This window comes from Rhagoletis pomonella, unplaced genomic scaffold (assembly GCF_013731165.1).
Source record: "Rhagoletis pomonella isolate Grant_MI unplaced genomic scaffold, Rhpom_1.0 Rhpom_scaffold_00007, whole genome shotgun sequence".
Taxonomy (NCBI): domain Eukaryota; kingdom Metazoa; phylum Arthropoda; class Insecta; order Diptera; family Tephritidae; genus Rhagoletis; species Rhagoletis pomonella.
This window is the reverse complement of record NW_023458561.1, coordinates 51,285,328-51,301,253: the sequence shown is the minus strand read 5'-3', so window position 1 is coordinate 51,301,253 and position 15,926 is coordinate 51,285,328. Positions and strand designations below refer to the sequence as shown.

Below are 15,926 nucleotides of genomic sequence, written 5' to 3'. Positions count from 1 at the left end.
TAAATAAAAAGCAAGGGGTGAGAAAATTTTGTGTTCGTTTCTTAAAATCTCACACTCTTGTAAGGCCCAAAAAAAAGCACATTCTTTGCCCCTTGGAGCTTTGCCAGGCGAGATGTTTGCCCTGAAAATCAGATGGTTGCTTAAAACGACAATATTATGAAATGCGTGGTTAGACAAGGACAAGAAGGCAAAACCACGCCCTTTTACAGGGTTGAGTGTAACATCACACACATTTTGAACAGGGGAAGGGCAACATTTTTTGGAAGAAACGAAATCACTATTAAATATTGATATTTTAGATCTTGGGACACCATTTGCTTCCATATAACGAATACGCACAATTTATTTTTAGATGGAAGAAAACCCAAACATCCTGTACAGAAAATATTCTAAAAAATCAACTGTAACGTGTACTTTGTTGTACTGGAATTCAATAGGCTATAAAATTGCATACTCAGAATCTATCTAGGAAATCTAATTAAAAAGGTTAGAAATTTTCCCGAAAGTTTGTTAAATTTTTTTAAATATTGCACAAAGTTTGAAACTTGGATTTACACGGGTTTTGTTAAAGAATGAACTATATTTTTATAAACAATAAGCAAAATTAAATAGCAACAATAATAATATGTTAAAACTTGTCAAAATATGGTGCGGCTATAATTATTTCGACCACTGTATATATGTGGGGGGGGAGAAATATGGTGGCGGGAAAAAATGGGGTTGCGACATTTAACAAGTTTTGGCAATTTGTCTTTTGTTTATTTAATTTTTATTATTTTTGCAAGAAAGTTTAGCCCACTATCCAACAAGCACCGTATAAGCCGGAACTTCAAAATTTGTACAAGATTTACAAAAATTCGACGAATTTCAACAAATTTTCAACAAAATTTCATACTTCTAATTCAAAATTTGTTTCACTATAAAAATAGAATGTAGAGCATTCTTTTTATGAAAAAAAAATCCATGAGACCGTCAGAAAAAAAAATTGGTAATAATCATTATTAAAACTTATTGAGATGCAAAACTGCATACCAAAATTTTTTCTAAAAATTCTGATAAAAAATTTTAAATTTTGATAAAACTATGTCGAATTTTCCCAACTTTTGTACAAAGTTGCAGGTTTGGACTTAGTTGCATGATTTTTTTTTATATAGTGGGCTATATTTTCATAAAAAAAATAATAATAAACAAAAGAAAAATAGCCATTTCGCAAATAGAATGTCGCGTCACCATTTGTTTGTCCGGCACTGCGTGGTATTAATAGTTTTTAAGATAGGTCAAATAGTCTTGTATTTATTAATTATATTTTATTTTTTAACCTTTCTCCACTTTTGTTGTGCTTAATTCTTCACTCATTTTCCAACGCTGTTTGCAAGCGCAAAAATTTCTGAACTTTATGGATGACACCGCTCTTGCTATACGAACACTTCTTTTGACGAGTTCTGATAAGTAACTGGCTATTGTTTTATTAGATAGACTAGCCAATGCTTGGCGTGCTTCGCATCGTCTGATAAGAACATTTGCCTCGGCCAGTGCAAAAATAGTAGTAGTGTTGGGAAGTATCGAGTTCTTTGGTGTCGATACTTTTAAGGAACGGGTATTTTTGCAGAGTACTGAGTACTTTCTTTAAATATATGTACACATGTTGGTAACATTTCAATGCTCAGTGTAGAAATTTCACAAGCTGGTAGCACTTTACTCAAATTAATATATTAATACCAAATTACGTCAAATGAATGGCTACAAGTATTTTACTTGAAAATTACAGAAACTTGATTTTGAGGACAATTATGCGTACTTTTGGTATCCATAATACTCAACACTAAAAAATAGCTTTGGAAAGCAAAATCGGTTTGTGTAGTAAATTTTTTCCTCTTGTTATTATTATAATTAATTATTGATAAATAATTAACTTCTAAAGTAAATGTATCTATTTTATAGACGATGGGACATATTTGCAGACAAAATGAAAATTGCGCGCTAAAACTTAACCAACCAAAAATGTCACAATGTCGTCAATTGCTAGTTTTTACTGGTTTTGGGTTCAATGACTAATTTTTTTCGTCTCAATTAAACTCTCAGTGTTGGGTTTACGCTCTCGCTGCTGGCACTTACTGGAAGCGTTTGTTTAACAAATCTATTATTTATCATACCTCAAAGTGTGAATTTTTTTAATCCTCATCCATCATTGCCACAACAGCCTCCGAAGGGTTAACGCGTTGCAGCAGCGTCGTTGATAGAAAGCTTTGCAAGTGACGTGCGCCGAAGAGGAGAGCTGTAAAGGAAAAGAGGCTCTGCTTATATTTATGTATGTAGAATTTTTATTTTTGTTTATTATATTCTATTAACAACCATCTCAAGTTGTTGTTATATGATGTTTTTTTTTCAAGTTTGCTATTCAATTACTAAACTCTTTCAACGTAATGTTACAATATGCAATATGATAACGCTCCATCCACTGCAGTGCGCTGTAGATGACTTTGATTACGACAGTCGTTTTTCACGCAAAATCTCTTAGAGAATTAATTTCCACATCACGTTATTCTATAAAGTACGATGGCCAAAATTCTATAGAACGCATAGTTGCCCTGAATTGAAAACAGTGTAGTTTTTTAAAAAATTCAATAAGGCACTAAAACAAGCTGGTAAAATGAAACAGGTTCTTATATTTTTGAGGTTGCTTATTACGAACCTAAAGCATGATTTTAAAAATTCAGAATGGCGAATCCATTATGGCGAAAATTGATTCGATCCGCTTGAAACGTTTTCCCCTGGGGTTCCTGAGGCCGTTGAATCCAAGTTTTAAGCGAATCTCATCGATTAAAATTTCTTTGCCTGCCATTTTGAATTTTTCCAACCTGACCTCAGATTCATAAAAAACGGCCCCAAGAACACAAGAAGGCAAACATTTCAAGCAGATCGAATCTATTTTAGTTTTTTACCGCCATGTTGTATTCGCCATTATGACTTTTTAAATCCATGGTCTAGGTTCGTAATCAGCAACCTCAAAAAAACATAAGAACTTGTTACTTTTTCTTATTTAGTGTTGGGTTCTACAGTGGCACAACAATTGTAAAGTAAAATATAATTTACTGTTAGTTTCGACGCTATAGATGAGACGTCATGTTAGATTTTTCAAAAGGCTACACTTTTTTCAACGGCGGCATCTATGCTATCTTTTTAAGATCTTTTTAAATCATTGTAATCCTTCCTAAAGAATTTTGGCGATCGTACCGTACCGAATTAGTTGATGTGGAACTGAATTATACGCCGCTTCTCTTACATCGCTATGTTTAGCTCGTTGCCGCTCGTGATCTATGCGTCACACAAAAAATAAAAAATAAAAATGTTTGTAAAAGGTTTTGGAGAATGAAATTCTCTATAACAGAACATTGTTGAAAAATGCCAAAAATCATGAAAATGTATGTACAAACATTTCGCACTTTTCGCTAATTGTTTATAAAAAAAATTACTTTTTTAAAAACTTTATATATAACGAATGTAGGAAATTAAGTTCTCTGCATTTTTACGAAAAAAGCTGGTAAATCGCAAAAAACCTAAAATCTAAGATGGCGCAATGTGCCCATATGAAATTTAGGAAAATACTGTGGATCCATGATCTAAGTGTCAAATAGAAATAAACTGCTTCAAAAGTTTCCTTTTAAAATATATTTTCCTTCTTACCATTTTGAACTAAATGTATTGGCCTACTCTATTTGATTTTGATTCGAAGAATCGGAGTCCGACCGATTAATCGGCCGATGCCGAGGCTAGTATCGGCCAAAAGAATCGGCATCGGCCGTTTTTAGCCAATTCTTGAATGAGGTAATGTTACTTAGTTATTTGATTAGATTATAAAAGTTAATAAAAGCATTTGTTCTTGAAATGAATTTATATCCTGAATCATGATAAAAACATAGCAAGGTATAACCGTTCTCTCAATTTGTCGGCCATGATTTTTTTTTGAAGTTTGCCAACATTTTAAAATCATATAAAAGTGAAAATAAAAAAATGAAATTGTTCGAAATTGTTGTTGCTTGAGATTGAAAATGAAAATGTGTGTGTGAGTTTGTGAGTAAATTTAAAAATTAAATTGTTTGGAAACGTCAAGAATTTTAAAAGTGACTCTCAGCGGTTCTACCTTACTATATTTTTATCATGTCCTGAATATAATCGACCGGCATTGGTTGATTAATCGGTCGGACTCTAGTTAACATAATCATCTGCTGTAAAAGAAAACTAGAAACAAAATAAATTTTACGTGAATAAACGCAAAATTAAATTAAATTAATTAAAACATTTTTTGAATCACTTCATATCCAAATGCACTGAATCATCACCACACGCGAGCAAGTACATACATTGTTTTTCGTAACTCCGTTCTTTTTGTGATAAAAAGATCTAAAATCTTCTATTATTTATGACATACGTAGATAAATTTGTTTATATATATATATGAACTATTAAAAAACTTCACACTTGCATATCTGCTGCCAAGGAGAGGCGTAAGAAATACTTAACTACCCAGAAAACAAAAAAAAAACATATCTCCAACTTCTAATAACTATGAATAAACCTTGAAGGGAGGGATTTTTCAATAAGACCTTCACTGTGGAAGCTTTATTAGAAGATCTTCCAGTAGCGCTGCCACGACGAGAAGGTAGGTTTCCATGGCAACCAAAGTCTATTTCGAAGTTAAATTCAAATTGTTTCATTATTATTTCATGTAAATTGTTCTCTTCTAAGTAGAGCTCAATTAGAAGGTCTGGGTTTGCAGAAGGATGACTCGGGGCTTGACAACCTCTAAATTACTCCGAAGATCTCCACTTCCCATGCTGATCGTATTGTGCAGCCGCACAGTGGTGGGAGAGAAGCCATGCTTTACGCTAAAAGTTATAAGGGCAGTTACGATAATAATAAAACTGAGAGATCATAGTATTGTTATAATTCAAAATCCGAATATGGGATAAAATTTATAGTTTGACATTTGACAGGTGTCAAATCAATTGCCAATTCCTCTAAAATTAAGAAAATCTCTTTGAAAATACAATTGATTATGTTTTTTGACATGCGAATCACGAATTTTATGTCAAATTAAAACCTTGACAGTTGACAGCTGTCAAATGGACTGTGATTTTTTCTAAAAATTAAACAATCTTTTTAAAAATGCCACTGATTAGGTTTTGAGGCATGCTGATCACGAATTTTATGTCAAATTAATTCTTCGACAGCTGTCAAATGGACTGTGAATTTTCAAACTTTTCGGTTGACAACTGTCAAATCAATTGTGATTTTCAGTTGAGTAACACAATATATTTGTTTTGCCAAATTTGATTTCTTATATACGAGGAAATATATCTAAATGAATTTATGATCAAATTATGAAATAATAACAGTAATTATACATATTTACAAATACCATACATACCAAATAATTTGATGTACGCTCCAACAGTTTTTTAAGATTTTTCTTTATTTTATACGAGATTCATCATTTGCAAAACTACAGTTTTCTGATTTTTAAATAAAGTTACTCAGGTTTGAATTTTTGGAATTTTCGGACGCCATATTGGATATTGCATTTTGAATTTTCAAAAACCAGTTCGAAATTTGTAATTGGCGAACTTAAGAACCTTCAAATACCAAATTTTATGATAATTCAGCAATTTTTTAAATTCTCAGACGCCACATTTGGATTCGTTTTTGGATTTTTTCAAATTGATTTCAGCTTTGTTAAAACACATCTTATAAATGATATGATGCTAAATATAGAATTAATCATATTAAAGTTGGTCTAATGAAATAAAAATGGCCGCCACTCCAGAAAATGCAAATTTTTCATTATTCCTTTTTGGCTTTAAAATTTAAAAATAACTTTCATATAAAATCTCGGCTATAAAAATGTAGGAATCCTATTGTAGCTATTGGATTCACCTCTTTCAAAGCAAACAAACACGGCTTTTTCGTCTGTTCTTTGTTTGGAAGCTTTTTTTTATTTTTGACACGGTTCTCCTGATAATTCCAATTAGATAAGGCAATTTTTTTACTCGAAGCTTAAAGCTCAAATATTTGTTTTACTGGCTATTTTACTGTTTGGGGCATTTTTTTGATTTATTTGGCTGTAGACCCGAACACAAAAAGTTTTAAAACTTAAATACAAATGCATATATTTAGGTATTAAAATTAATTAACAAAGAACACATAGCTTAAACAAAAATGTACACTTAAACTAGACATGAGTACGTAAAAATGAAAAGAAAAAAATTGGCATAGCGCCGAACTTCGACGCCGACAAATGACGAGCCCAATGCTTGGTTTAAGTGTCCTTTGAACCACAAATGGTTTGTCTTGCAACTGTTTCCCAGATAGGAATGCAACTTTCTTTCGATTCATCATCTATTGTTCGCTCTAAACGTCCGCTGCGGAATCGAACTCTGTACATATCGGCCCGAATAAACTGCATTGCAATGGACGCTGTAGCTTATCACTCTAATGAACGGCTTTCTCAACGTTAACAGGCTCGAATTTGATGTCATCTCTTTGTTGCTGTTCCTCTTTGGGATAGTTCCATTTTTGGATTTTAGTTTGACCAAATAAAACAAATAACAGATTTCCAATGAAATAAAATGCGGCGGTTATGTAAAATATTGTGCGCCATTGATTAACATTTTTCTAAAATAGAGAAAACCAAAGCAAAGTTGAATAGTGATTAAGTGATAAAAATGTTGCTGGTTGCCACAAATAGTGTACTTGGTGAGAGAATAGTTCTAAAAGCTAAGTGCCAGATTTCCACCTACTTAAGGGGCTCTTAAGTTAAGTTAAGCAATTCACAGTTGAATAACTTGGGCGCCTAAGGAGGTTAAATCACTACGTCTTTAAGAGCTTTCTTTTTAGATACAAATCTATAACCTCATCTCGATAACCTCGCCAAATGTTTCCCCATTTCAAGCTCATACACTTACCGTATCAGTGACGATGAACCCTACAAGTAAGGGTGCTATAACGGCAATGAAATTCGCACTACAGTTGGCCACACCCATAAGGATGCCAGCGAATTTGGGTGACAAATCAATGTGATTGGTGAGGAAACCCAAGTATGCTGCCGAATTCGTGCCAATTGTGATTACGAGTAGGCCAAGCGCCAAACTGCTTTGATCTTCACGCATATAACCGAGTAGTATGAGTGGCACAACCGGCACCCAGAAACCGATGGTGTTGAAAAGTTTACGACTCGTATGTATGGTGATGTATTCTCGCTTTATAAGATAGTTATTCAAGGCACAAAAGACGAAAGTCAAAAATATATTAACGAGATAAGGCAATGCCGACATAAGCGCATTACTCTTGATATCCTGCCCGAGAATATTTTTCATATACGAGGGTATTTGTATGAGCAGTGTCCAAAATCCCCATCCAAATGAGGTTTGCGCCACCAATATAACTAAGAAGGGCACAGAAGTCAATATCTTTAGCCATGGCGTGGTTGTGTGTGCGTTCTCCTCTTCTGGTTTCGCCGATGTCACCAAAGCAGATTCGATATATAGTCTCTCATAATCTGTTATCCATTTGTGTTCACTCGGCGAACTAGCGCCAACGATGTACCATACAATAGCCCAAAGTAGACTTACCAAACCCGATATATAGAAAATACCAGGCCAACCGAATGAGGATGAGGCAATAGCACCACTCACGGCCATTATAACAACGCTGCCGAATTGTACGCCCGTATAGCAGAAGGTGCCAATAGAACCGCGTTCATCGGGTGGCACCCACTTGGCGAGGATCGTGTGTGTTGAGGGAAAAATGCAACCCTGTACGAGACCTTGCGTAAGACGCAATGCACAAACTAGCTTCCAATCGCCGATGCGTGCGCTAAGTGGTGTTAGTATTGCCAAAAAGCTGCTGACGGTCACGCTTACCAGCAACATAATTTTGCCACCATATTTGTGTGCCAGTTGACCGCCGGGTATTTGGGTAACGAAATAACCCCAGAAGAAGCTACTGAGTAGGTATGATTTCGTTTGCTCTGACCAGTTGTATTCCTAGGAAAGGGAGAATTTTTTGTTTGATTAGTTTGTAGCTTTGAAATCAGTTGCGGCTTTTACCTCGAAATCCGGATTTGTTGAATTACGGTCCATCATCGCCACAATTGCCACCGAAAAATTAACGCGGTGTGTAAAGGCGACAGTAAGGCCAAGGAAAACCATGAAACACTGTACATGTCGGGCACCAAAAAAGGAATCTGCGTGTCGAAAAAATGAAAAAAAAGTTGGTTGAAAAGCAATATAGTTAAAAATAGATCGACTAGCTAAGAGTGTTCAGTTGTAAAGTTCGCTTCTTGTGAAAACTCAAAATTCAATATTGGAAGCAAGATAAATAAAAAAAACCATCGTTTCCAAAAGTATTTAAGGTACTTGTTGCATTGAAACTTCTTCTCTATCGGTTGGGTATAAATGCAAACGTTCATGTAAAGAAAAAGCGACAGAAGAATGGTGGCGATTAAAAATAACATTAAGATTAGTACTAATATTAAGATTTGGATTATTATTAAGACTAAGATTTAAATTAAGTTCAAGATTAATACAAAGATTGAGATTAAGGTTAGATTAAAATTAAGATTAAGACTAACATTGAGATTGACTAAGATTCAAATTTGGATTAAACAAAGATTAAGATTAACATAAAGAGTAAGTTAAGATTAAGACTAAGATTAAAATTAAGACAAAGATTAATATTAAGATTAAGATTAAACTTAAGACATATATTAAGATTTAAATTAAAATTACGACTAGCTTATGGTTAATATTAAAATTAAGATTAAGATTCAGACTAAGACTAAAGTTAAGAATGAGCTTAAAATTAGGACTAAGATTAAGATCAGATTAAGATTAAGATCATGACTAAAAGTAAACATTAATATCAAGATTAACATTAAGAATAAGATTAAAATTAAGATTCCAACTAAGATTCAAATTAAGACTAAGATTAAGATGCAGATTAGAACTAAGACTAACATTAAGATTAGGATTAAATCAAGATTAAGATTACGATTAAGTTTAAGATTAATTAGGGATAAGATTAAGATAAATTTAAGACTCAGATAATTGTTTATTAAAATGCTGGAAAATACTCATAGAATGGGGTGAGCTATAGGTGTTATAAGAATGGAGTTTGCTAAAAATACGCAAAATGTTTTATTCCAAGTTATGCAAAATACTTAACGAAAATGGCTATAAGAAGTTTTTTTTTCTCCTATGTAAAATCTGTAAAAAGTAGACTTAGCAATTTTTCACTTTAAGCCAGCGATATAGTTTATGAGAAGTCGATGTATGCATACAAGTTCCAATGTGAGGGAGTACGGATAGATATAAATGCCTGGTAGCGAAGCAGCTATGGATGTGCTGACAGGTGACATCATTCGAAAATGGCAAGCGGAGAGTTTCGGGTTGCACCAAAATAACTCGGTTTCGACAAATTTTTTGCCTGGCATTCTGTGTGAACGATTTTCGAATTAGCGCCGCTAATTTATGCCAATAATCAATCGATGCCTTTAACTCTTTACCTACCGTTCAATACCAATAATTAAAAAAATATATATATATATGATCAAAAAAGTATAGACTTAAATCGACTGCTGACCTATATCGACTATCGACCTATCTCGACAGCCAGTTCGAAAATGCTCTATCTCAAAGAACTTTTCAAGAAGAATTTGTTTTGAAAACATCCTATCTCAGCTGCCGATACAAAACATCAGCACGTTTTCAATACATTTTGAAGTGAGTTAGGGTGTTTTTGCAATCAAATTCTGAAATAGTGCGTTCTTGTAAAGTCTTTATTAGATAGGGCGTTTTCGAACTGGCTGCCGAGATAGGTCGATCTTTCACTCAGCAGTCGATATGAAAATATGCTAAGTAAAGGCGTTACACAGTTCAAAAGCATCAGGTTTTGATATGGGAAGACAATAAAATCATTTTCGGGTTCATTGGACACAGCCGGTAGACAAAGGATTAAAGCAGGCATTGGCAGCGCTGGCAAAACTCTGTAAACAGTTGCAACACACACTTCGCAATATGTGTTAGTGTGAGTGTACCCGCAACTGCTTTAAATACACAGCCCAGTCCATGCTAAAATTTAGCCGGCCAAGCTTAACAAACTCATTGAAAATTACCGCACTCTTATCTGAATCGGTTAATTACCAAAGGGAATAAGTCAGCATTTTTGCAAATTTGATGCAATTCAACAAAGCTCCTTTAAACGAACCGAACTGCATTCGAATTTTCATATCGAAAAAATAACTGACTTATTTCTTTTCCGATGTATACGTATTATTGCACCCGGTATCGGAAAAATTTACTTCAATAGTCACGCGTAAACCAAAACGAATTCAGCAAACTCAGCTGCACTAGTTCGGAAGTTTTTTCGGAAGAAGTTCGGGACTAATGAAGGACTTTTTCGGGACCATTTCCAGGCTAGATCTTGTGTCTAATTCAGAGCTGTTTGGGGACTAGTTCATGACGATTTCTGAACTATTTTGGGACTAGTTTGCCAATCATCATAGCAAGCTGTTTGTGCCACGAGAAGTAACCACTTAGCAATGCCACACGTTCTCTGAAGTCCCATTGGCTCAATGGAGGAAAATACACTGCTAAACCTACTAAGATTGAGAGTAATATGGGTTTTGCCCACCTGAAGCCCCCTCCGAGCCTTCCAGTCATTGCTGAGCGAAATACTTATCCAGTTCGTGACGGTGCCTTCCACGACCGATTGTGGCAGTGCTTTAACTGATTGCGGGCCGAAGAATTCCTGAGCTCGTTTTAGTAAAGTGGTCAGATATCTTAGTAACGGGTACTCCCGAATAACGTGGCACTCAGGGTAGGAGTGCTTTTTTCCAATATGATTCTGTCGGGACTTGTATTTCCGAACTAGTTAGAAAGTATTAGAGCGCTGACAAATGCCGTTTAGCTTTTAACGCAGACACGCAAACTCATTCCACCCTACTAATTTTCGGGCACGCAATCCATGACCTTTGTTATTGTAAATACCTTGGCTTGTAGTCTTCTTCTTCTGCTACTTGATTGGCGCTGGAGCCGCTTTAGAAATCTGTGCCAACTGACGTCAATTGGAAATACAGAGTAAAGCCAAGTCCCTCTCCACCTGGTCTATTCATCGCAGAGGAGGGCTTACCATTTCCTGCCCCAGTTGTTGTAACGACTGCAATCGTAATTTTAAGTTTGGCAAGCACATTTTCTAAACTATTGGTTTAGAGTCTGATCCACCACACCACAGATAGCTGATAATGGTCTTATCACAGAGACGTAAATGCACAGGATTCCTCTAAGTGACAGTCTCTAAATTCTACCAAAGACATTGCCAGAAGAACGCTGTTAAGCCTTTGGAGATCTTTTGTTCAAGGTGAGACTTCCATAAGAGTTTACCGTTTAGGAGTAGACTCAAATGCTTTGCTTCGAAAGAAATCTGAATAGTGCCTCCTTCAAGGGTAGAGGTACTTGGGACCTTCTCATTCTATTGAAAAGAACAACGCTTGTTTTGATTGCATTAGCGTGCAGCTCATTCTCTCAGGGCTTTCTTGCAAATAACTAAGAATGAAAGTCCTATAACGGGGCAGACCACATGAGCTACATACATATGTAGGTCTGGGCTGCAAAGATGGAAGCACATTGACCTTTATCTATCTGAATCCTAATGACAGAATCTACATAATACTGTAAAGCACAGTTACATAGACATGCAATCTAAGGCAGAATTGCCAAAAATGCACTCAATGTCTGATGGGAAGAAAGAATGGGAGACATCTTGCTTATAGGCTCGAAGCTTAAAGGCCTGGCGTAGTCCTGCCTAACAACTTTAGCGACAAAACCGACGTCAACTAGTTATCTTACGTACAGCTTGTCTTATTTCACTTTTGTTTCAAGTCAAATTTAAAATTTATCTGTACTTTTTATCAAAAATTTGGTCTTAACTATCCATATCCTTGTTTTCTTTTTTTTATTTTTTGTCACACTTCACTAACCTTTTTTGCCACTTTCATACTTGGAACTTTTCTCCATTTTTAACGATTAAAATTTTTAAATTTCAAACAAGTGATTTATATTTTAACATTTGAACGAGCGACGAGTGCAAAAATGTTGCGTGCGATCACTTAGAGAAATGGAAAGCTTCTAAAATTTTGCACTTGTGGAAAGTTTGAAATAAATACTAACTATCATCTTCATCTGAAATGAAAGAAAATAACTGCATTCTTTGGTTTATCAGAAGGCTGCACTAACTTAAAAAGTCAAACATTAAATTAACCTCTGCAAATTGTTAGAAATACTAAATGGTTAAAGAATATTTTGACGCCATTCCCGAAACGCTGTGGAAGAAGTGGGTTATTTAAGTAACTTGGCAATTAAAAGTGTAATCCTATGTGTGTTTTCAATATTAATTAATTAAAGCAATCTATTCGATGTTATGATGATTTTACGGAAGACGAGCGCACACGCATATGGACACATACATTTACTTAAAATTTACATTTTAATACGAATATAAATAAGTTCTTCTACGTATATAAACGTAGTAAGTTGAGTTTAAGATTAGCTTATATTTATGGTGCTGATTAACTCTTATCACATTACCACACATACATATGTATGTGTATGTATACATTTCGCGTATACCATAAGTATGTATGTATGTAACTTATTCATATCTGTTCAACTTCTTAAGATTGATGGTGACAACCTATGGTGTCTAAGTATGTATTTACATATAAGTATATATGTTTGTTTACCAAAATATAATAGTGATGCTGTTTGTAAGTACATACATACATACATATACATACCGTTACTCACAAAATTGAGCGTACGGCCCTTTCTTGTTAATATTCGCAATGTTTTACATGCTAAAATCTTTGTGTTAATTTTGTATTAAAATATGGCTTATATTTTAGCAAACCCCATTTAAATCCAAGAGTGAAACAGTGTACAAAAATTAAGAAAAATCTGCAAAGTTCCAACAAAATCGCGAACTTTTTAAAACGAATTTCTAAAGAGAATTCAGGTATGCAATTTTATAGCCCATTAAATTTTAGTATAATAATGTGAAAATTTCAAATGTCTAAAAAATCGCGTTGATTTTTCAGAATTTTTATGCTTTTATGCACTTTTTTTTCATAAGAAAAATTTTCAGAATTTTTTTTTTTTATGTCTGATACTTACCATTGCAAGACAACCGGTCATGATTTTTATTTTCGACGAAACTGAAATATGTTGTTTCTTGCTCCAAGTAATGACACCTGTATTTTATCTTTTTTTGCTCGAAAAAAAACTTTTGTCGGACATATAAGGTTATTGGTTTTTTAGATAAAAATCGATATATGGGGATTCTTTTTTTTATAATTTCCTTAACTTTATTGAAAATTAATGGATTTCAACCATTCTTTCACTCAAGCGTTAGTTATTGTTGCCACTACTACTGTTGAAAATAGAATAGTAATATTATCAATTTTTGATTTTATTCATTTTTTATTTATTTTTATGAAAAATTTTTGAAATTAAATTTTGCAAAAACCAAACTTTTTTCTTTCATAATTTTTCACAGACAAATAGGCACTCTAGGTATGCGTAAATTATTGTTGTTTTTCCACACCATTTTTTCACAAAAACGGCCTCAAGCTCAATAAAATTTTTGAATATAATTGTTATATAGGCCAAAAATAACAAAAACCAAATAATAAGCGGGGCAATTCCAAACAAAGTGATATTTTTTATCCCCCCTTTTTATATATTTTTTTAAATAAAATAATAAGCCACCACAAAAAAAACATATATTTTTAATTATTGTACGCCGATTGGTTTTCTTTTGCGAACGGTATTTCTTTGATATTCGGGCAAATCTCCGAAACCGTGTGCTTTTGTGTCACTCACTTTTAAATTCATTTTATTAATGTAATATTACTTTTTATAAAAAGCTTGAGCCATTTTAATAACAAATGTGACGAGTTCTTGTAACTTATTTAATATTTTTTTTTATTTTAATAATGTCATTTTAATTTTTATAAAAAATCAAAGTAATTAAAATAAGAATTTTAACGTGTCATTTTGGGTATCCTTTGTACGTTTTTTGAGTATAACTTTTTCAGCGCAAAACGGGGACATTTAAAAAGCATGGCATATATTTAGTAAATGTAATATTGGAAAATGTCTTCGGCGTTGAGAAAAATACATACATATGTGCTCCTCACAAGGAACTGTATCAAAGATAGACGCACTACGGCTACGTTTATAACAGTATAAACAAAGAAAATTGTGAGAATTAAATCGATTTCTAAAAAGATATTCTACCGGCTTAAGTAATGTCGCAGACTTAAACGCAATCTATGTAATATTTTTTTTTTAACTGTGGTGGCATATTCGCTGGAATGACCCATAATGAAGAATGAGCTAATACATTTTATAAAGTTAAGTGTATTGTTTGTTTTAATAAAAATGCTAAGGAATTTGCATAAAACACGTTTACGTTATCGTAAATAAATTAAATCTTTGAGTAAATATTGAATTAGATTTGGGTGTTGCTTTCTTCATTTATTTTAAGAACTACAAACTGCACTTTTTAAATGGCGTGTTAGAGAATGATTGTGCAGAAAAGTCACATACTAGTACATATGCATATTAGACTATTCAAAAAAAAAAAAAAAACTTGTTTTACTAGCGCATACCCTCCCATTTTGTTTAGTTTTGTCTTAAAAACTATCCAATTAAAACTTTTATGTAGTTCCGACTACGGCTACCCGTATTACAGTATTAGGGTATAACATTTAGTAAACCTGCGATTTTAGTTTTTTACCAGAAAGTCAGGATTTTTTCAAAAGGACAAGGACAAGATTAATTGTAACTTTTGCTTTCCATTATCCTTTTGGAACATGTCAAAAATATCCTTTAAAAATTTTACCTTCAAGATTTCAACTTTTGAATGAATTTTGAGAATCCTGGTTTAATTTAAATCCTATAAAATATATAAGGATACGGAAGGATAAAAAGTGCAAAGGATGTTTCCTTTGATTAATTTTTTCGATTTGCTTAGGAAAAATCCTGCCGTCTTATTAAAAATTTAAAGATGCAGATTTACTGGAAATGCGTTCAAATACGGGGAAAATCGGATTTTTCGCATTTCCAAAGTTTATTCATTCTTTTTTTGCTTAAAATTCTAGATTGTTTTATTTTTTACATTAACGCTTTAAGTACTTAATTTTTGTCAGTAATCTATAAGGAGTGGTTTCTTCATATGACTTCAGTAGATACAAATACAAGATGTTCGGTATTGCCTCGTACAAATTCCACTCTTCCTGTTTGGGCTAAATTTGGATTCAATGCTCGCTATTCTTCCTAAAAAATATCTAATCACTTCATATTTAAAAATCTTCATGTATAAAACATTTTTTTTTTTTATATTTAAATAAATCTTTATGCTCTCCCACACGTAAGTGCCGCTTGTGTTCTGCCAAAAGTCATAAGTAAACACGCACAGATTAGATATGATCTTTTTCGCTTACTACAACTTGAAATTTGATATGGTCACGCGTCACACGCCGCTTCACCGGTTGGTCCCATGATTGCAATTTCGTGCTACCAAGCGTTATGAAGAGCAAATTACCTACAAAATAATACAGCGCCATAATAATAAACACTAAGCGCCACTGAGTTGAGTTTGTCTGCAATACAAACGGAGATATAAATTAGATATGCAAATATAGATAATTACAAAATCTTTTTGCACACACTTACCGCATCCGTAACAACAATACCAACAACAAGTGGTGCTATTACGCTCATAACATTAGCTGCACAATTCGTTATGCCCATCAAAGTGCCGGCGAAATTCGGCGACAAATCAATGTGATTTACAAATGAACCCAAAAA

At 33.6% G+C, this 15,926-nt stretch overlaps 2 protein-coding genes across 2 annotated transcripts in view; both read right to left on the bottom strand.

Annotated features, from left to right (window-relative positions):
• Positions 1-6,216: 6,216 nt before the first annotated feature.
• LOC118743029 (putative inorganic phosphate cotransporter) lies at positions 6,217-12,210 on the bottom strand. Its single transcript, XM_036475495.1, has 4 exons — positions 12,035-12,210; positions 8,106-8,242; positions 6,963-8,042; positions 6,217-6,672 (listed from the first exon to the last, which is right to left on the bottom strand). The coding sequence occupies exons 1-4, from the start codon at positions 12,069-12,071 to the stop codon at positions 6,490-6,492; spliced, it is 1,437 nt and encodes a 478-aa protein (XP_036331388.1). The 5' UTR covers positions 12,072-12,210; the 3' UTR covers positions 6,217-6,489.
• A 3,279-nt stretch (positions 12,211-15,489) lies between these two features.
• LOC118744006 (putative inorganic phosphate cotransporter) overlaps positions 15,490-15,926 on the bottom strand; it is a 1,879-nt gene continuing 1,442 nt past the window's right edge. Inside the window, exons 4-5 of the mRNA XM_036476769.1 lie at positions 15,792-15,926; positions 15,490-15,718 (exon numbers count right to left, since the gene is read on the bottom strand). The exon at positions 15,792-15,926 is cut by the window's right edge and continues 4 nt beyond it. Of these exons, the coding sequence (XP_036332662.1) occupies positions 15,536-15,718; positions 15,792-15,926 (318 nt within the window). The 3' untranslated portion in view covers positions 15,490-15,535. The remainder of the gene's footprint in view (positions 15,719-15,791) is intronic.